This window comes from Haliaeetus albicilla, chromosome 28, assembly GCF_947461875.1.
Source record: "Haliaeetus albicilla chromosome 28, bHalAlb1.1, whole genome shotgun sequence".
NCBI classification, from domain to species: domain Eukaryota; kingdom Metazoa; phylum Chordata; class Aves; order Accipitriformes; family Accipitridae; genus Haliaeetus; species Haliaeetus albicilla.
Window position 1 is genome coordinate 4,301,686 of NC_091510.1, and position 22,759 is coordinate 4,324,444.

Below are 22,759 nucleotides of genomic sequence, written 5' to 3' on the forward strand. Positions count from 1 at the left end.
CCAGATCTCTTTTAAGGAAAGACAGATTACAAACAAAGTGAAAAGACCAAGTAGATTATCCAGGGAAAGTTAAGTTTTAGTAAATGATGCATGTACTATAGCCCTGAGTGATGGACAATTCGGTAAAATATCAGTGTGCCTTTGAAATAACCTTACGGAAGAGCCATGGGTCATAAAATAAGTCAGTAACTTGTATGTGCACATTTCTAAAATCTCGAAAATAGTTTCCATGTTCTCTCTCAGGTGCGACATGATCTGACAAGGTCAGCATATCCTTCAAAGGACTTGCATAAATACATCAGTGTCTTTGCAAAACTATGTGAAATTCAAAGTCCAAAGAATTAGTCCTGGGTATCCATTGCAGCAGGTTATCTAACCTACGTGGTAAATTCTGCCACAGCTGCTCCAGAGACGGATGCTGACCAGTGCTGACAGCATGATCTACAAGGTCTAACTAAATTGTGATGTCTGGTGTAGGAATCCCCATTTGTCTAAGCAGCAGCACTATATGCTGATCAAATCCTTGATGATCAAAATCAGTTTAATTACTTTCATTAGATTTGAATCAGAGAGGTAACATACATTCAGAAACCTAGATACATACTTCTGCGATTTCTTACGGGGAACAAACTGTCATCATGTATGTTTTTTATGACTCATTCAGTTAAATCCTTGAATTTCTGATTCAAGAAATTATGCTATTGCATATTCTTTCTTTTATATATATGTATATATGTGTCTAAATATATGTATTTATGTATATAAATATAATTTATGTATATAAATTCTAGCTTGAAATAGCTAGACACACACAAGTGTGACTGAAGGCTCCATATCCAACATTCAAAGGCATCCAAGTGCCACAGAATTTGTGGTGGAAAGAATTTCAAATTTACTAGTGGCGGAAAGCAAGATTTTATTGCACACCTACAGGAGGACTGTAGTAAACTACAGATGCTGATGCTGCATCTTATTTGAATGGTTCTGCAGAAGATGAGAACTCGCTCATTCCACTTACAGGACTGATTTTTTCTTGTCTTTAATGGCTGTCTACAATTTATTGAACTAAAACCCATTGGCAATAACAAAAGAGATTCGGGAGGGTCCTCAGCTGTTGAAAATTGGTAACGTTCACAGAAGTCAGAAGGTTTGTCCCAGTTTCATGACATTTTAAAAATCTGTTGCAAGAATTAATTACTAAAAATCAGCTCAGAAACCCCTCTAATCAACCTGTAACATGCAGAACAAGTGCACTTATTTTTTTCTTCTTGGGGTAAAAATGTACCAAGACTGGTACATCCTTTTTCAAAGAAACTGTTAACTTTCCTCCCACTGCCCTGGTTTACTATTTACTGTCCATCCAACACAGTGCCCAGCTGACAAGCGCTCAGGCTTTTGGCAGAGTGAAGTCCAGAAGGCATGAGATGTGTGTTCCCCTTACACACCGCGCAGTGCCACGTGGAAACTGCTTGCTCTGCCTCTAAAATACCGTAAGCACTGGGGAGGCATAAATTAATAATGTGTGTTTATACATATGCATGTCCGTAGAATACCTAATGAACAAAGAGAAGGTAGCTTGAGCAGTATATTTTTAGCCTCAAAGTTTTCTGTCTAGGTTTTTCTTATTTCTGAGATTACAGGGCACTATGAAAGCATGTTGAAAATAGGGATTCGTTTGCTGGAAGTGTCATTCACAGCTGCTGAGGAATATTGGAAAACTAGGGGAGGGGGAAAAGCTCATGTGCATGTGTTTACCAATGCACATTTGTATGTGCATGGATCTAGAAGTTACAAAAGGAAACAAGAGGTCTGTGTCAAGAAGTTTTGGGGGGAATCAAGTCAGAAAGAGGTTTGTCACAGTGCAAACAAATTGCAGGGAGTTTAGCTCCGTGCATGCGAAGAGGAGATAAAAAGTTATCCATAAATAGAAAACAGACCTTGGCGGGGGGGGGGGGGGGGGGGGGGGAGAGAACCTGCTGATCTGGGGTCTGTTAATCTCTTCTGGTTTAAAATAGCTGTATGATTTTGATAGATGGGCTGAAGATGTCTTGCTGAGAGCAGTTAACGTTTGTTTTTGTTCTCATTTTAAAAACAGGATTTACTTTAAGCTATTTAAATGCTTAGGGACATTGTTTAAGTTTTAAATGTTTATTCTGCTGCCTGTCTCCATTCACTACAGAGGAATGCAAGAATTCCCTGCTAATTTAGTTGAGTTTATCTACTACTTTTCTGTATCAGTGAAGCTGAGTTGTGTACTGATGCGCTCTTATTTCTTAATATTGGATACCTTAGAAAAATAAATACATTATGTTTTTGGGGACTGACCAGATGAAGTCCAGATAACTAAAGGAAATTTCATTATCAGTAGCAAGGGGAAAGTTTATACAGGTTTAGTGAAGCATGCCCTGGAGATGACACATTCTTAGAAAAGACAAGAGCATATTCCTGCTGGGTTACTTATTTTCGTTACATAGAAAGATTTTTTCCCTTTTGTAGCAAACCAGATAATTGTTTGCCCTACCTCAGATGCTTTATCTCCACAGATGTTCTACTGCCAGATTTGCATTACTCTTGGTCCTTCAGGCAGTCCTGTTAGTTTTCATCTTTCCCTCATCATAATTTCAGCAGCTGGTATTATGATACTCAGATGTAATTGCTGATCTCAGCTTCACCAGAAGATTCTCTCTGAAGCTTTTCACTAGGTTTTTGCTTGGGTGAAGCTGGCTGTTATTTTTCCAAGGCCTGCCTGAATCATACTATTATTGAAGTTCTGTTAGAAAATGAGAAAATAGTTCATTTTAAAGGTTCAATAGTTCATTTTGGAGTCCCCATGCTTTTACAGATTTCCATAAATGTTAGATGGCTTAACATTTGACTGTATCCTTACTCCATATCTTTTACAAGGATAATTAACCTTTATAAAGATCCACAGTATATTGATGTTAAGAGTCTTTGGACACAAACATGCTGAACATGCTACGACACAATTAAACTCTTGGCAACTAAGAAAGCGATTGAATGATCGACTTCAGTCCTTTCTTCTGCCGGGTTCTGCCTTCTGCCCTCGGGCATGATTCCCTGCCCACTTTCCTGAGTCAACACCATGCCTTGAGGAGCTGTGCAGCCAGTCAGATGAGGGAGTTAATAAAACTCATACATATGTATTTTTACAATCTAATAGTTTATTTTGTTTTGACAGAGGTAGTTTTCACCTGGATCAGCTCTCTGAGCAGCTCACCATCATTGCATCCAAATTACAACCCAGCCTCAAGGATAAGATACCAGACCAAACACAGGCGTTAAAGGTACATAATACACACACGTAGCATTACAGGCTACCAGTCATCGTTCTACATACTAACTCTGAAGCAGCGGTGTCCTAGCAGTCAGTGGTTTTTGTTGCAGCTTAAACACATAGGATGAGCACTCCTCTGCCTGTGGGTAGCTCACGTGGATTGCTTCCAGGCCAGTATCAGTAACTGGCCATTTCTGTTTATGGCCCTGGGGCCTTTGATACCTCCCCGTGCCCGGAGTTTCAAGGCCGCTGGTGTCAGCCGGTGACTGTGCTGTCAGGAGGCCCCACCTGTAGCTGGGATCGTTCTTTGTCTACGCAATAAAGGCATATATAGAGAGCACCCTTTTGCAGCTGCTTGCTATTACTCTGTGCAGTTACAGCAGAGCTGCAGGTATGTGACCGGAGCGACTTTGCTTACCAGCCAAGGCAGAACTGTGACTTTCCAGCTTAAGCAAATCCTCAAACCATGCCTAGGGTTTCAGCGGCGCAAAACAGAACTACTGGAAAATGGTAGGTTGTTTTCATGAAAACTTGTGGCAGAAATGAAAAATAAGTGAAGTGAAAAATGAAAATTAAAAAAACCACCCCACCTCTCCAGCTTTTTCCTGTTAAGTTTTCAAACAGTGAAAGGTTTGTGATACGTTGTTTTAAAAGACAGAATAACGTGAGAAAATGTATCATTTAGAAAAAAAACCTTTCATTGAAAGAGATACAAGGTTTTGGTGAGTGTTAATGAAGAATATACTCTATTGTTTTGTAATTGTATCAGACCTGTGTGCTTGAGATGCTGAAAATCATTGGAATTGGTGAGCGTTAAGAGTGGGTTGCAAGGTAGGCGCTGTCCCTTCATATTCTATGTCTTTGCAATGCCGCTTGTTTCTGAGGGGTTTGTCTTGATTTGGTAATACAACTTCTCCTCAGCTGTGGTATTTTGTCATAACTTTCATATACCAGGGCCCTAGAGCTCTTAATTACTTATGATTTATACCATGTTGCTCTTAGAGTTTTTATGTTGCTGTTAGAGTTTATATATTGCTCCAATGCTTTCTACTGAGACTCCTAATTACAAGTGTTTCAATACATGTATGTAATAATTAATCTTTATTAGCAGAATAGGAAAGCTGGAACATTCAATTTCTCCCCTTATAATACTTCAAGTAAACTTGTTTATTAGGCTGTGTACGTGTGTGAGATACACACACAAACACAAATAGATTTACGGGAACGTTGTAAAAGAACAGTTTCACTAGTAAGCCTGTAATTATTACAGTTTTTCCCTCTGTTTTGATTTGTAAGCATGTGCCTGTGGGATTCTTGTTGATACTGTCATGCCTGGGCTTGAAAAATCTGTCTGACATCTGTAAAATTGTTGGCCTGAGGTGGTTACAAAAAAGAAGTGGGCTGGAGCAAAGGCAATTACTTGCCAACCCAAACCCTGCTGCCAAAATTGGGGTTTTTTTTAGGCAGGAAGAGGGACAGCTTCATCTTTCAGTGACACTTGAGGCTCGCTGGTGATGGGCAGGACTCAGTACACGGTGGGCACTGGAAGGGGCAGAGGGGTTTCGGTTTCTTCCAGCCACAGAGCTGGCCGGCTGCTGCAGTGCATCTTCTGCAGTGTTGTCAGGCATCTGTGGACACCGAGGTTCTCTACGCTTCTGTTGCCTTAGGATTGCTTTACATAAAAATGCTTTATCAACATTGCCGTGTTGGTTAAAAAGGTAAAGAAAAAGAAATCCTGCCCTTCATGGATATAACTTCAGTAAGAAAAGCTCAGTTACAGTTATGCTGGGAAAAAAAGGTATTACTCTTGTTCCAGAAAATGATATTCCTATATAACAGAATAGGAAGTTTTATTGGCAAATGTTATATCTCCACTGTTCCATTTTCTAGTGATCTCATGCTGTAACATTGTCCATTCGTGGAAGTTCAGGGGGAAACTCCCCTGAAATGCTAAGACTCTACCTTGTGTTGCTACGGTTTCCAAAAACATTGCAAAATAAGCTGCTGCTTATATATTGCTGCTTCTTATATATTCCTGCTAAAACTCAGGTCCCAGGGATAAGAAAATTGTACTGTATGATATCTCATACATTTCATTGGTTGTATAAGAACAAAGCAGGAGACTTTAATCTTTCAAAAATTGTCCCAAAAATTTTGTAATGAATAATAGCTTATGAAATTAGGATTTTAAAAGTCCCAAAAGGATGAGTATGAGTATATGTTAAAAATTCAGACGTATTTTTTCTACTTAAAATCTGTATTCTCTCACAGACTATTCTGAAGCATCTGACAGCACCAGGATAGTTAAAAATAGGAATCATGTTATATCTTATCACTTGCCTCTGTGGTCAACCAGTCGCATGTCTAAACTCACTAAATCTAAATTCGAATCTAAATCATGGTTCCAGTACTCAGAGTTGTATAATTCTGATGCAGGAATGTATGCATACAGATGCTGCAGTTTGATGTTGTTAAGAATGAATACTTACATGCAGGAAGTTATGAAGCTCTGCCCTTATCTCTGAGACATTAGTAGTGAGTGAATTTGCTGTGGAATATGCAGAAATATGCGATAAAGGCGTTGCATATTGAAGCAATTGGCAAAACTTTAATCGATAGACCTGGATTTTTCCATAAAAAGCATTATAAAATGAAAGTAAAATGAAGGTAATACCTGTTAGCAATACAACCAAGAAACAAATACAGCAAATACTTTATTCAGTGAAAACTATCCTGTAGAATTATATGATAATACATAATAATAACCCAGAACCAGCTCCTTGATAAATTACTATATTTAGATGAGTAAAATGAGTGTGTTGCTGGATACTTATAAATGATGGTTGATACAAATGTACTTAGCGTAATGCAAATGTTTATGCTATGCTGTGTTTTTTTGTTTGCAATTTGCTGCCTTTAAAATATTTGTTGTGAAAATCAGGCTCTTGGAAAATTTATGCCAATTAAACATAGTGGCATTTGGGCTTTTCTGCATAGTTGATGTTAATCTTTCAAGTCCCTGTCACCCAAATCAGAGCTGAATGTCATATGTTTAGGTCCACCAGAGCGAGAAGGAAACTGGAAGGAGCTTTCTGGTTTTATTATGCTCATCTTAAATGGGCTCTTAACCATATTTATCTAATGGCTTTTATTAATGCCTGGTTAACCGACCAGATAACTGACTTAACGTACTTCCCTGTTCACCTGGTCTTAAAAGGAAAGCTTTCATATTGCATTGAATTAGATTTAGCAGAACCACAGCTAGATGAGTTGTAGGTGGTCGACTTTGATAGTGGTGAGAGAACTTGAGCTTCATGTCCCTGTAACTTGCAGATCTGTAGATGTAGAGTCACTGCAGTGAAACCCAAAGGGCTACGTTCTAACAACGCTCACCAGGAAGAGCTGTAGGCTTACTTGCATAATCATTAATATTTCTGTCCTCTCATAACCCATCTGTGTTTTCTGGTTGACTGGCAAAGAAGTCCTAATCCCGCATTTGACATTGTCTCTTGATATGGAAATAATTGATGTCACACATTTAGCGTGATGTAACTTATACAGAGCCACAGCCATGCAATGAACTTCACAGACAAATAAAATTGACAGGTTCCTATCCAGCACAATCTACAATCTCTCTGTGCAACCATCAGCCACAAACTGAGCTGGGATGTCTGTGAAGCTACAGCCATAAAGCAGGAGGGTGAAAGTTGCGGTGTATTGACTTACAGAGCCTTTAGGAGCTCAGATGTCAGGTTCCCAGCTACATGCCACTTCAGGGGGGCTGCGTGCACTTCTCTGAGCAGTGGGTAGAGGTGGCACATCCTGAGAGCAATTCTTGTGCTCATGGGCTATGTCTAGTTTGAAGTTTTGGCTTGTTTGTTTTAATTTGGGGTAAACCGATGTAACTGATGTAACCACCAGGATATGCAGTAATAGGAGATTCAGGCTGGCTGTCTTCTGGCTGCAGTCTGAACGGTTTGGATGCAAGTTCACATTCGTGTTTTGGAATGGGGTACACGTTTATGCACCAACAGGCTGCAGCTGTTGGTCCTGCATACCTCATGGCACTATCAAAGTGTCTGATTCGGGACACACAGCCTTCAGACGCTTATTCCCAGAAGGGCCCCAAATCACATACTATGAGGCAGAAGAAAGTTTGTACGCTGATAAGCAGCAGCCATTCACGTTGCCCGAGGGAGAATTCTGTACTTGCCTCTGCAATGTGGGTCATCTTTAACGTAAATAGCTGGGTTCCAGGCAAGTTCTTGGGTATACAGAACAGCTGGCATTCAAGTCTGCTAAAAAGGTGGCTCTTATTCACAGCATTTGAAATGCAAAACACTGCCACCATCCTGTAGGTACTGTTTGCACTATTGCTGTCACTCAGCAGCAGCAATGAGGAATGACATAGTAGAAATTTCCTAGGCTGTATGAGAATGAGGAAGGGGCTTGAAATTGCCTCTCATCACACAGCAAGGGACACAGGATAGTAGGCAGGGGAAAGGAAGAAGAGGGAGAACTTCTGTTACCCTCAGCTGGATTTTTTCACGTGCTTCTCTATCCTTCACCCTCTATCAATGCACCTCACTAATACACAATGACAGTCTTGGTTCTGAAGCTTTTTCCTGTGTAGAAAATGGGTACTCACAGAGCGTCCATGGCTGTTACATCCTGAAAGCACATAAAACGTTTCTTAATGAGGAGAGGACAGGGGAGGAGAGGAGTTGATTTGAAATTTTAGTTTGATATCTGAATGTTTATCAACATCTTCTGAATGAACGTCACAGCTTGGCAATGCAATCTGTAAGTCTCAGTGTGATCCCTTGGTAGTTTGTGCTGGGTACAGAGAAGCGGAGTATCTCCTTTCCTGTGGGTGTGAAAGGCTCATGCTTTGGCAGATAAATTGAGAACTGTCACAGTGTGCTCACGGATAACTGCAAGACTGACGTCACTCAGCTCTGTCCCATTTGCCGTCAGACTTAGAAATGGCACTGACAGTCTGTCACGTAGACCTTTTCCCTGGGGGCTGGTTACTACAAGCTTTAGGAAGATTTGGAGGGCATGTTAAAAAGTCTCTCATAAGAAGCCCCAGTATGCTGTTTAGAGTACAGATGTTACCATTGTGGACAAAGGGACCTTAATCTTCTTCCCGATTGTGCCTTTGAAATACACATTTGACACCACATGTTTAATTTCTCCCAACAACACCAGAACACAACATTTAATAATAGCATTTTTAATTCTGGAGAGCTCAAGGTTCTCCGCAGAAGAAAGATGTACCATGCTTCTCCTTTTACAAATGTGGTAGTGGAAGTCCAAAGAAGTAAAGTAAATTGCCAAGATCCAGATTCATGATAAAACTGGAAAGAGAACGGGGCCAAACCTCAAGCCAGCCTCCTAATGACAGAATTTCCATGCCTTCCATCTCCCTAAAGGTTTCCTTTCTTGTGATACTTCCCAGTGTGTGTGTACGACTCCATCTATGGGATTACATTGTGTGGGAGTTGGCTTTTGCTAAGTAATCCCACTGTCGCCACTGCTACTGCTTCTCCCTCCATGGCCTATCCATAAATCAGTATAGATAATTCATGCAATGCAGGCAATGCTGGCAAACCCAATATTGATGTCTGTCCCTCTGGAAGCCGAATACAGTGATGTACGCCCTTGTGCAGTGATCTTAAGTCTAACCAGACCTTCCATTCCTAATTGGAATTATTGTTTAAAAGGTCACTTTAAAAAGGTAGGCAAAATAATGTAAATATCAAGAGCATTGTGGGTCGTGTCAGCATGCTGAAGTGAGGGAAAGCACTGGAAAAGGATGAAATTACTTTGTGCCTTTAAGGGCAGCTGGGCAGTCAGTGGGGGATTTTGAGGTATTTGAACTTTAAAATTGACACAATGGATGGCTGGGATGATTTAATGCTTTTATCATTGATTTAAACCATAGAAATGAATTTAAAAATACTTTGTGGGAAGAACAAAGGATGAGAGAATTTATCTATGGGCTACCACTTCTATCTCTGTCACTGTCAGTCCAGCCTCATGCTCCTGCCAATACATGGAAGGATTTGCTTTCGTGGGTTGAAGGTTCAGTTGGAAATAGGTGCGCTGTGTGGGAAGAGCGTTTATTCCAACTCCATGGGCTTTTGAAAATAACTGTGAGAGAAGTACCTGGTGAGACTATCAGAAGTACTGTGCTGTGCAGCATTCTGCCCCATGCAGGGAGTCATGTCTCTGTTTTGGAGTGAGGAAGGAGAGCTGTACAAACCAGCTGTGTGTGCGAGAGGAGGGGGGGTTGTCTTTGCTCATCCAAGCAAAATGAAATGTATTCCGCAAACACGCCATAGGATAAGTCCTTCTGCTCCCGCTACAGGCCAGGGAGGACCTAGTGGCACGTGTGTGAGGGGGAAAGATAAAGGGGGAAAAGAGCAGCCTTTGGCTGCCCAGAGAATTGCATGGCACCATGGTTTGATATATGCTGAACTTACATTCTGAAGACACAGATGATTTGACTCCAACATATGAAAAGAACCATTTATTGAGATGTTTGCGAAGTGCGGTCACAGCTCCTCCAAGAACCGCCCAGTGCCACGGCTTTTGCTGCTGGTGCAGGACACGGGAGCTGTTGTTGCTGCAGTAACTGCCACCGCTGAGAGCAGTGGCCAAGCAAACGGATCCACAGGCTAGACTGGAAGGTGTGACTAATACAACACCGAGGTCTTATGAGACTAACCGTATTATCCTCTCTTTTTTAGAAGCTACATTAGGAGAATGCTTTCTTTGTAAATCCATTAGTATGTATGTTAATACTACTGAGCCCAATCACACATGATATACCTCTAAATACATATTGCACATCCCTGCCTCTTTTCATCTTGAAGAGAAGTTTCATCATTTTGTGGCTAGTCTGCTGGTATTATTTAAATAAAGCTGATATTATTTAAATAAAACTCTTAAACTTTTGAGTAAACTGTGATTTATAATAAGCCTTGTATTACTAAAGAGCCAAGCAGTTGAAGCCTTTTATGTACCCCTTTTCCAACTACTTACCTTGTCTATGCTTTGATCAACTGCATCTGGCAAGGCTTAAATAACCCTGAAAGTTTCTGAGGAAATAAGGATGTTTCATCCTAGGTGCTTGAAACTGCACAGTCCCCTTTGGAAGTGTGCAATTACGACTTCAGAGAAAACCCCAAACCCACAATATTTGCCTATTTAATTTCTTACTGACCTTTACCTCCAGAGTCCCCCACCCTCTGGCACATTTTGAGTCACGAATTAAATTTCATGTCTGAGCTGAAGAACTGAAGTAATCCAATTCCCATTTTAAAGCTTTTTCCCAGCAGCCTTCCAACTTCAGCTATCTTACTCAGCTCCATAAGGAGTGTAGGAAAGAGGGCAAGTCATCGCCTGTGTGCAGGTATCCTGTGTTAGTTTGGTTACTTTGAATACAGCATTGGGCAAATAATGCTTCCCTTAGCGAACCCACTCACTACTTAATTTGGGATAACTTTGTAAAAACTGGTGTTAGAGTTGAAAAAGAAACACCTGCCAAGAAGGTGAGGTCTAGTATTTCTTTTTACTTTGGAATTTCAGGTCTTTCCTTTTTGAAGACCTCATTACATGAAAACACCAGGAAGGCCCCTGTGTCAGATAACTAACCTCCGATAGTAGTGTTACCTCAGAACATAAGATTCCAATAAAAAAAGTAAATGGTGGCAGGGAAATATTTTTTAAAATCTGCAGCCCCCCCCCGATAGTTAGCTGTGTTGATTTATGTGTGTTTATACATGCACATGCCTTGGGACTGTTGCTGTCTCCAACTAGAGAAGAAAAGCAGTGTGACTCATACATGAGCATCGTAACAACTGTACCTAAAAGGTAAGTCCTGCTGCTGTTGCAAGGGAGTCAGTCCAAAGGAGGTACAGATTTACTTTTTTGTTACACGGTACAAGTGGTAACTCAACTCTTCTATTTATTCCAGAAAAGAAAAAAAGTACATTTCCTGTACAATTTAATGAGCGATCTTTTCAGTAGTTTAAAATGTGTTAAGTGTTACTGATTTAAACGCATTCCTCAGCATAGGTATTCTGAAGATAAATGCAAAAATCAGTCAGGAGCTCTGCTCAACTCTTAGGAATTTAAGTACATTGGCATAAGCGTGCCCTGGAAAACATGTTTTCCTTGGGTGTTCACAAGTATGGTTTGAAGCTCCCTTGTGCGAGGGCACTGAAGGATTTCTCTCGTATGCGTAGTGTTCACAAAGGGGGGCTGAGTTGGTTGCCATGCTCCACTGACCACTTTGGAAACTGCAGACTCTGATTATTTAGTTGGTTTGAGAGAATTCTTCCTAACATGTTTATTGTGAGAAGCTCTGGGTGTTGAGGGTTTTGCGGCAGCAGCACTCAGCTGCGTCCGCAGTGCCTTATGCTACTGCCAACAGTCAAACCCTTACAAGTGAGCCTGCCCCAGGATGAACAACACACTTAATACCTCTGGTGTCTTCCTTTCTTTCCCTTCCGAACCTTTAGGATGTGCCGTGTTTTGTGGGGCTTCGTTGTAGACACGGGGTCTAGATTTCTTTTAACAGAAAGCCGCTCGAATTTATCTGGAAGGTAACTCCTTCCAAGAGCCGGAGCTTTAGCGAAAAGCCTGAAGCAGCTGTCAGCAGGAGGAACGGGACTGTCACCCCTCTGGGAGATCGTCCTTGCCCCTGCTGCCCCCTCAGAAGCGCCGGCCTCCAAAATCTTTTTAAAAAAGAGACGATTTAAGCCCGCTCCCGCTGGCTAAACCTCGCCCCCTACCCTCTTCTCCCCTCAGGGCGTCCTCCCTTTCTCGAAGGGAGGGAAAACACCACAGCCGACGCTCGCATCACCCCTTGGCGGCGGGAGCCGGAGCTCTGAGGGGGTTAATCCGGGTGTGCCGCCTCAGGAGAACCGGAGCAGCTGCCGCCGACGTGCGGGAGGGCCGGGCACGCCCGGAGGGCGTGCCCGGCCCTCCCGCACGGCGGCGGCAGCAGCTGCGATCCCGCCGTTCCCCTCAGTGCCGCGGCCGTTGGGCGGGCGCGTTTTTGGCGGGCGCCTGTGAGGAGAAGGTGGCGGCGGGGCAGAATGCCGGGCAGCGACACGGCGCTGGCCGTGGACAGAACGTATTCGGACCCGGAGCGGCACCGGCGTCGTAAGATGAGGGTACGGAAAAGGGTGGCCATCCTTGGAAGGAGGGGAGGGTGGTGGGGCTGGGTGCCGAGCTCTGAGGGGCAGACAGAAACCTGCAGCGTGTTCTCCCCGAAGAGGTGTCCGCGTTTGCCAGGTTGTCGATTTAAAGGGAAGTTTGGGGTTTTTTTTGTTTTTTTTTTTTAATCTGTGCTTCTTTCATATTCCTACTCTAAATACTCTTTGGAATACGAAATGAAACTGGTTGTTGACATAACAGAAACAGATGTTCAAGATACATCCACAATAGAAACTAGCTGGAGGCGAGAGTAATAGAGAACTTACTCACCAAAGTCAACAGCACTGATAATTTAATGAAGTGGCTTTGTGTTGAGATCACACCGGTGAATAGTTGGTTTTGGTTGTGTTTCTCAAGGTCCGTTTAATAAGCTGTGGATCAGGTGATTACGTCTAGCAGCAGAGAATGATTACGGTTCCCTTCCTGAAGTTACTTGCAAGAGGGCTGTGGCAGGGATGGAGATCAGAAAACGTGTATCTGTGTTGTGCTAGGGATAAAGTAAGGATATACCGTATATCCATGATGTACGGCTTTATGGGATAGTTTTTCTTATGGTCTGCTGGCAAGTTCATCTTTCTTTATCTTACTAGTTTGATGCTTTGTTCATACAATATATGATAAACATGTATAGGTAATGCTCATGATCCTTTCATATATTTAGTAGCCTTTGTGGTGAATGTCCTGCTGATGAAGGCAGCTGGCTCTCTAGTTAATGCACAGATTTCAAATTCTTACCTAAATGCTCAGCTCAAACAGGTATAAAGCAAATTGCTCTTCTTCCCATGCACTGCAGGAAGATGTGAAGAAAAAGGAGGTTGCTCTAGTTGACTTGGGATATCAGCAGAAATTCTGATTTCTTTTCTATGCTGAGATCTCCTGCATGTGTCAGTAAATGAGTTTTACAGTTTGAAGTGTAGGGATTAGCTATTTCTGCAGGAAGACTGGTTTTGGGGGTTCTTTTGGGGGGTGGTTCTTGGGGTTTTGGGGGTTTTGTGTTGGGTTTTTTTTTTTCTTTGTCTGGGTTGGTTGTTCCTCCCCCCGTACTGCACATTAGCAGTACTTCCCTTCAGCCCATTAGTTGACAGTGCTGGAAAGGAGATGGTGTGCTTCAGATAGTTGCTGCATAATGAAATGTTTTTAAAATAGGTAACCCTATACGCTGTAGCTTTGCTACTGGAGTCTACAGTGCTCTTCATACCGTAAGCTAGGTGCACATGCTGGTCATAACCCAGTTAAAAATTTTACATATTTCCTTTGTTTTTCTTTGTGAAAGCTGAAGTGATTAGTTTTTCTTCATTGTTCTTGCTGTAAGAATAATGTGCTACCTAGCTTACTGTGGCCATGGAAGAAAGTTTCATACCTTCAAGGATGATTTTTACTGTATTTAAGAGTTAACTCTGAAGTCTCTGCTCTGTAGTCTAGCTGGTCTGCTTAAAAGCATGAAGTATCATGGCTAACATTCAGTGTTGTGTATTGTACTTGTGTATTGAAAAATAAAAGAAAAATCTCATGCTTAAGACAACTTTATGAAAGCATTTGGCTTCTGATTTGTGGGGTTTTTTTTAATCAGGATTAGCCTCTCCTTCCCTTCTTGCGATGACGAGAACTGGAAATATAACCCTATTATAAGTTTGTAGAGTTGTATGTAATTGCATTGCTCTAGGGCTTGGGCTTTACAAATTGTGTCAGATATCACAGAACTTGTAATATAATTGCTAGAGGTGGTAGGAGCAGGTTGTATGTTCCAGATGATGGCAAGAGCTTGCATTAAATCCATTTGTGCTTATTCCAGACAAATAGGAATTTTTCCTGGGTAAATTGTCTGGATAACTTCAACATTCCTCTTACCGCTTTAACCAACGGGATGGAAATGGTCAGGCACTGGAGCAGCAACAACTGGTGGTATTACATAGGAAAGAAGCAAGAAAGCAGGATGCTGTTTTTCTTTTCGAGACTGAATAAAAAGCGTCAGTGAAGCTGGAGTTAAAGCTTCCATTCCCAAACATTCATAGAGAAAAGCAATGCAGCGCATGAACACAGCAATTGCAGAGCTGATGGGAGGACACTCAGAGAACCTGAACAAACTAGGGAGACTTGCTTCTGTAAAGAAAGTCTTAGAGCTGGTTTTGTCAGCAGGATAGGGACAGTGTATAGTAAGTAGCATGAGATCCATTTATTAAAACCTGGGGAAAAGAAAGGTGTCAGAGTAGTTGCTGGATCTCATAGCCTGTATAATATAGGTTGCTGAGTCCGGTTTTTAGATGGGCAGGTTTTGAAGGCCTTCTCCAGCCCTATAGGTTACTGCCTGTGCCTTTCAATCCCATGTAAGGATTTTTCTCATGAGAAAGTGAAGTCTCCTCTATGGACAAGCAAGAAGACAGTTTCAAAATTGCAGCTGTATATACTGTAGGAAGGCATCATCAAATTCAGTTTGTGGAAGTGCTAGAACGACTTGCTGTGAATATAGCCTTCTGAGTTTGTAAATGTAGAATCTGAGGGGAAAAGGATTTTTAAAGTCCTGCTGCAGCTAAAAAGCTCCTTCAGTATAAGGCAATGGGTCTGTTCAATACCTTCTTTGAGGCCATTTGAAGTATAAGATATCCTGGGCTCTGCTAACAACTCTCCAATGAACCATATGTCACCTTTTGTGCAAAGTTCCCAGTGCCTGAAAGAGTGAAAATACTTTAATGAAGAACAGCTGAGCCAATCTTAACATGGAGGAGTCACTGCTGCCTAAGGGGGCCAAGTATTTTGAGGGAGAGGCTGCTCTGGTGGCACAGGTGGATTCAATGTGGACAATACAGCTGTGCAAGATGTTTCAGTTCACCTCTGCTAATGCCAGTTGCTGCAGCCTTACTGTGCTTCATGTCTACTACTAGTTGATTCCTGCAACACTTTGAAAACTAATCCAAATCTTTCAAAATCAGGGCCTAAACCATGAAGTAGGATAAGATTTGGGAACAAGGGTTGCGTTTTTAGCTGTCATGCACCAAGTACTGTTCTTGGTGGAACGTAGCTTGCAGGACAGCTAAAGAGTGTCACGGTGCTTTCTTAAGGGCCTGGGTCTTGCAGTCGGTAGTGTGGGAAACCAGAGGTGCTTAGATTCTGGCTACACTGTGCTTCTTGGGCAGTACCATGCAGAGGTCTATGCAATTGCAGTAGTAACGTTCCTGATGCTCAAACTAGCTTGGCTATGCTAACTTATGCCTCATTGTGTTGACTTTTGCTTTTAGAGTATTGTGTCAGAACTACTTTTCAAGGCTCTACCAAAGCTGTCATCTCTGAATGCTCACCAGGTTCACGAGGTTGTCCTATTTAGACCTGAGAAACCTGTGTACACAATTTTTTTGCTGCTAATTGGGGCATTGCTCTTCACTCTTCATCTTTTACCCCTTATAGAACAAGAATCCTCCACATTTCCTCAGGTTTATAAATTTATACATATGGCTTTGTAGGAGAAAAATCCTCTTCTAGTACAACTAAAGCACATGAGTTCCTTTACTGCTTTTAACAAGTACCAGATGCTTTAGAGAGATGCAGGAAGTCCTAATTACATAATTTCTTGCACATTGGAGCCTATTCAGATCTTTCTCTTTATTAGTGGCAGACTTAAATTTGAAATGGTAAGAATTCTAACTTTATTTAAGAGAAAAGAAAGGTTACCTGGAGCAGATGTGGTTTATTTATTAACAAATAGAGAATCTTAATTTCAGTCATCTTGTGCTTTCAACCTTAGTGAGACTAGCGATAAAATCAGTGTTTTGTGGATGAACTTATTCTTGTGTGATCTCACATACACACAAAGGCTTACATTAAAGAAGAATACAGAAAGCCACTTGCCTTCTACTGATGAAAAAAAACATTCTGTGGAATGTCTCTTCTCATTTTCCATGTCTCTGTTATGATCTCTCCCATTCATCTTGGCTATAAGTGAAGCAGTCTTTTTAATAATCTCTCCTCATATGGAAGTCTTGCTAAGCCTCTAATCGCTTTCATCTTCTGTCCTTGAATTCCCTTTATTTCTTAAAATCTTTAGTATGTTTAAAGGAAATAACATAAAGGGACCTAGAAGGATTAAAAAATGTAACACCCCCCCCCCCCCCAAAACCAAACAAAAAAACCCAACTAACAAACAAAAACCCCCAAACAAACAACCAAACCAAACAACAACAAAAACCTCTACAAAAAAACACCCCACCCACAGTTTTAGGAAAAAGGGAGATTTAATCTCCTGGTGCTCCTTTAAATGCAAAGATCACTGTAGAAGAAATGCTTGTTCTGGGCTTCTGTGACTTGCAACCAAACCTCCAGATATTTTGTGCTCAAAGAGTTTACGCACACAGTTCCCTCTTGTTTTGACATAAGACGAAGATAATTTGATGAGACGGAATATTGTTAATACCTCCAAACATTGGTTTTAATCCATGGCGTATCTAGAAATCTGTGAAACCTGTCAAAGAGTAGGCTGTTTGATGCAGAGGTATTGGGAATAAAAGAGGGAAGCCATAATTGTAATGTGAACCCAAAAAGACTAATTAGCTGGTTAGAACTGATGAAAAGCCTGGTTTGTTCATTTAAAACAGTAATCGTGTTTAGATGATTTTGTCATTGTAAAACTGTTTGGAAAACTGTGACTTAATTTTTTTTGCTAGTGCCAGAAAGGAATGTTAGCAAGTTGACAAAGTTGGTATCTTCTTTTTTGGTATACTTTGAATTTTGGGATTAAATACATCTAAAAGCTAAAGGTCAATGTTAGGTGTAATTTGCTGTTGTCAAACAAAATAAAGGGGGAAATTGTTGCTGTACAGCTTAGTATAGTATTGCTGTCCTCCCCTGATCCTGTGAGGTGAACCTCTTTGTTAGCGTTATAAGCCATAAAGGTGGTATTTTCACCCAATCCATCTTCTCCCTTCCACCCCAAGATGACAGTTTTAAACAGTAAATAGAAGTGGGGATGCATGTTCTTTTCAAGCTTTAAGCTGATTTTTAGGTTTGGAAGTTTTATACTTAGACCTTTCATAGTTTTTGGTCTCCACCTGGAAAATTCATGTCTCTGAAGATTGTACAGTGTCTCCTTTCCTTTGGTGTGCTTTTGATTCATCCTTGTTGCAGTGGATGGTATTGCTTGCAGGACTAGGGCATCTATTACACCTTCTAAACGTTAGCTCTATTAAAAAAAAGTCACTGGGGGAGAATCACCAACCTTCTGGTTTGCTTTCTTTTTGAAGGACATGTAATTGTCCTTCTGTCAGGTTGCCAGGGGTGATGTAGGGTGGTGCCAACAGCTCTGGATCCCTAGCTTGCTTATTGTCGTCATCTCTGTAGGTAAGGCTTTAACTAGGCACCAGCTGGCGCAATGTCTGCATAGAGGCTGAGCCTTTAAGGTTTTGGATGGATTTGACAGCTAACATTGTCCAGGCTAAAAAGATTGCCACTGCCTGTTGCCCAGTTTTAGTTGTTTTGGCACCATTAACAAGTGTGCAGCTTTCATCTTCACCCCCACAGTGAGTGTGGGTTTGGGGAAAGACCTGCGTGGGAGATGAGTTTCTAGGTAGTGTTGAGGAATGGTGGAACGTAATTCTCACTTTTCATTTATGTATCCAGATAGAGAAAACTTTCTAAAGAGCATTTGCACTATTGCTAATGAGGGTTGCAAATATCTTTACTACTGAAAGTTTTCTGCTCTTCCCTTAGTCTGAAAGACAAGCGGAGGTTTAATATACAAAGCCAAAAATAAACCTGCTGTTCTAAAACCTTGACATATGGGACCTGGTATGCAACTGGGTTGGCTTGTAGCTGTGCAGCTAACCTTTTTCAGAAACTCAGCAAGTGAGAACTCCTCTAAGGCAGTTTTTTATATCATTGTACATAATCTAAGCTTTAATTTAGGGACAAAGATGAGAGTGGAGGGATGTGTCTATGGGCATCTACAAATTGTGAGCTGTGATGCTGTTACTGTAGAAAGCTGAAATGAGGCTTTTTGTTTTCAAAAAATTCCAGAAAAGCTTAATAATATTGAGAGCTGGCCCACTTCATTATAGTTCTGTTTAGGTGTTGCAACTGGATAAAATTCCAGAGGGCAGAAGTTATGGAAACCACTGCTGCTAATATTTACTTGGTTACCTCTGTATTGGACACTGAGACTATGGTGTACTTTTGGACCTTTGATATAAAATGTTTGGCACCAATTATAAATACTTCTTGGTTAACCTTTACTATAGTAGGCACCTTTTCCTTGGTTTACCTATCTGTGCACAGTTTAGTAAAGGTTACCTTTTTTTGTAAATTTTTTGTTTCAGTAGCTCTGGATGAAGAAGTTACTTGGGGATGCAAAGAATTAACACTGTGCTATTGAATTAAAATAAAAAATGTGATCCAAGTAGTGGTGAATCCATTGGAAACTTTTGATTGACGTCAGTGGCCTATGGAACCAATCTGAGGTGAATTAGAACAGCCTTATGGAAAATTCTCTACGTATTAAGTGTTCTTTACAGGGTGGTAGATGCTACTTCCAGTTCGTATTATAGTCTCATCTAACTTAAACCAGGATGGTGTAGGTGGGTTTTCATCTTTGTTTTTGTTTTGTAAATATATGCTTTCATAGTGGGTTTGGCTAAAAATGTATGGAAACCTGTTTAGTTTCATGGCAAAGGTTGTGACAAAAAGAGCAGCCTCTGTGTGTGTGTATATATATCTAAGGATTGCAACAATTAAACACTCTGATTATGTCATGTGATTTTTGTTGAAGTTAATAGGACAATGGCTTTAAAAAAAACTTCTTGCATTTACAAGATCCTACACCACTGGCTTTTTAAGCATCAAATAAGATCTTTTTTTTCTATTGACTTGCTAATCTGTGTTTAAAGCAAGGCTTTTGGGTTGAAGATGAAGCATTACAGTGGAAGGTGGTGTTTTAAAGATAGGGAAGACTGCAATGCTCTGGAGTCAGTTTATATGCACAGGAGGTATTGATTTATAAGGTGAGACAAAGTGTTGTGCAGAGCTGGTGGAAGCGCAAGTCCTCCATTCTTGAGAAAAACCTGATATTGCCTACCACTACCAAAAAAGCAAGTAACACAGCTTACAGGAAATGTGAGCAGTCAGTGCTTTGGGGTCTGTAGATTATTAGTTCTTAAGTCTAAGTGAATTTCTAAGTGGGCTTTCAGTGCTACACTACAAGAATTACTGTGACAGGAAGAGAAGCCTTGTTAGGGTAAGTTGATGTTCAAGTTTCTCTGGTTTTACAGTGTTCACTCCTTTCATTCCAAGTTATTCCAGTACATGTAATACAGAAATTACAATTAAGCTAGTGCTCATTGTTCAAATGCAAAATGATATAAATATGCAGAAAATGTGCTGCTTTATACCAGCATGTCTGTACAGGTGAGTGACACCCAAAGATCAAACTGACAGACCAATTAGAACTGACTCTTAATGTTTTTTTCTAATTCAGGGCAGTACAGCTTAGTAGCATACTGTAGTGTAAGTGTGCTAAGGACTGCCGAAGATCACTGCTTCACCCTCACTTCCTAGGAGATAAATTTATATCAAGCAGGAGGTGGCTGTTTGTTGGACTCCAGTGGCCATTGACTGTGTTTTGGATTACAGTAGACAAGAAGCTTTGGTTGAAGGCTGCAGACAACTGCAAGGAAAGGTGGAAGCTTTGGAACCGAGTAGGATCAAACCCAGTGCTAGTCTCAAAGAGACATTTAGTGTTAGAAAAAACTAAAGAACAGATCTTGTTGAGTGAGTGTTGCCTAGATCAGGTGTGAGGAACTCTTTTTACTTAAAGATGCCTTTTGCCTGTGCACTCATTCACAGCTTCGCGTCCAGTCTGCAGCATTGCAGGTTGCCACCTTCACCCTGCCAGCTTTCCCAAAGCTGCTCAGAGCTATCTTGTATCAAGTCTGTGAGCAGTACCCTAGCATGGGGCTCCTTCACCCCCACTGTGGTCATATTGTGCTCACAGATTCTGCACCCCTCCCTGTGCCAAGCTTCCTCACTTGCTGTCCCAGGGCTGAGGGGCAGGGGAAGTGTGTGACTGGGAAGCTCTCAGCTGCTTTTGGGCATGGCCAGGGCAATAGCAAGGAATGGAGAGGATAGTAGGGAGACATGATAGAGAGAGGAATAGTGGTGGGACTTCACATGCTCTGCCCAGGATGGAGTCACTCCACTTTCTCTCTGTCTCTCTCTTTCACCCTTTTTTTTTTTTTTTTTTCTTTAAGAGAAGTGTCTAAATGTTGTAGATACTGTGAGTGAGACACAGAATTCCATCTGCAGTAAATTTTGAATGTACTGGTCAAGAGTCTTTGAATCCACACTTTGATATTTGTGCTGTATGTGGACACTGAACTATGAGTATCAATAGTGTCATACCAGTGTCAATTTATTGTAATTATTTTATTATTATAAAATAATAAATTCTCATTATCTTGCTAAGTTTAGAAGAAACATGAGTTCAAATTTGAAATTTATAGTAACCAGGAAAGGACAGGAGAAATGCTTCTTGGTGTTGAGGGCAGGGCACACATTAAAAAAAAAAAAAAAAAAACAAAGGAAGAAAAGGTAATAAAATATTGTTAGTGAGAGTATGACTAAATACAGTAAAAATGTTAAGAAAGAAATGTACGTTGCTCTTGTGATGAGTCAAGTTTTATTAAACGTCAGCTTCTGGAACCTTTTCTTCTCATACCTGCCTCAATTCTACTGTTTACCAATAATGTTCTGATATATTGGGTTATGAAGAGGATGCATCCTGTATCATGTGCCTTTGGATTCTCTTTGGTCTCGTAAAATAAACTTGACTGCACTTGAATTATGTATCTGGCTTGCTTTTTTTCTGTTTGTATCTAAACCACTAAGAAGAATCTGCGATGTGTTGAAGTGTGACAAATGTGGACTTGGCTAGAAGCAGGCCAAAAATTTATTCCAAAGGCCAGGTGTGATTTTTCTTGTTTCCCTTCTTGACTCCACACAGATGACTTGAAAATAAAATGCATCAATACTTGGTATTGCTCCAGTTACTAATGCATGTGCATAGTATGGGAGTGTCTGGCTCTTACTATGTTAGGAATCTTTCCTTTACTAGAGGTTTTGGCAGGAATAACACAATTCTGTGTCATGGTTGTCCCTGATATTTGTTGCCAGATCAGAAAAGTATCTCTTCACCTCATCAGGTTTCTGATTTCTTTCTTCCCCCTTCCCTGCTATGTCCAGAAAAAGTGGTTATCTTTGTTCTACCCCCCCTTCCTCCCATATCTTAAGGAAGAAATCTGGCTACATCTTCTCACCTGTAACCAGTCCTTTTTTGGAGCAAATTGCACAATTTCACTCTAACAAAAGAAGGATGACAGCCTGCTCCTAAGATAAGAGTTAAAGGGATATTCTTAGGAGTCTCTTTTAAAGCCAGGTAGTAAATGGCAGCAGACTGATTCAGTAACTGCCAGGCTCCTGTTGTGCTAAAATGTGTCCAGAAGGTTGACAGCGAGTTTGCCATGCTCTTAAGTTGTTGTCCTGCTCAGCTTTTTGTGAAGGTCTCTACAGTGGAACCCTTTCTTCACACATGATTTCATGCAATGGGTGACACGCAGGCCCTTCTGATGTACAACTTCATCACAAGCAGGTGCCGCTGGTCCTGATGTGGGCCTGTGATCTGTACAAGAATTATGGTCCTTCTGTCCTGTGCAAATGGATTGGATTTGGTAGACTTTTGTACCAGAGGCACGGGAAGGCTGGGGGATGAGAGAGAGTGAAAGCATTTATTAACAAGACCTGAAGAAGATTTAAGAAAAGAAGAGTGAAGACAATGAGAAGATCTTTGACAATCAGTGAAGAAATTCTGAGACTGTCCTTGTTGGCCCTTGCATGTTTTCCCATAAACTGCATGGATGCGGTCATAAGTAATTTGTCTTGGGAAGCACCAAGGAGCATTACTGTCTACAAGAGCTAGATGCTTACTGGTAAAGGAGGTGTGCTGCTATCAGGTCATTCCACTGTGTCTTTCCAGTGTTAACTCCTATGGTATTCTCTCCCTAGTGAGATCCTATTGAGCAAATCTTCTATCTGATATTTATGAAACTGGTTTCCTATGGATTTCTACCTGAGGGGTGTCATTATGTCTTGCAATATAAATTTAATGTAGAAAAAAGATACACCTTTCTATTTTGTGTGTTTTTCTTTGCCTCCAAGGAACACTTTTTCTCTTTTTACCAAGGAACTGGAAAGTCTTGGATT

At 41.0% G+C, this 22,759-nt stretch overlaps 1 protein-coding gene across 2 annotated transcripts in view; it reads left to right on the top strand.

Annotated features, from left to right (window-relative positions):
- Window positions 1–22,759, top strand: part of TMCC3 (transmembrane and coiled-coil domain family 3) — a 127,217-nt gene that overhangs the window by 64,899 nt on the left and 39,559 nt on the right. The window contains exon 1 of one of the 2 annotated variants that reach the window (XM_069773677.1): window positions 12,298–12,483. The exons of the other annotated variant lie outside the window; for it this stretch is intronic. Within the exon in view, the coding sequence (XP_069629778.1) occupies window positions 12,406–12,483 (78 nt within the window). The 5' untranslated portion in view covers window positions 12,298–12,405. Of the gene's footprint in view, window positions 1–12,297; window positions 12,484–22,759 lie in introns of those variants that run through there. 2 annotated transcript variants of the gene reach the window in all.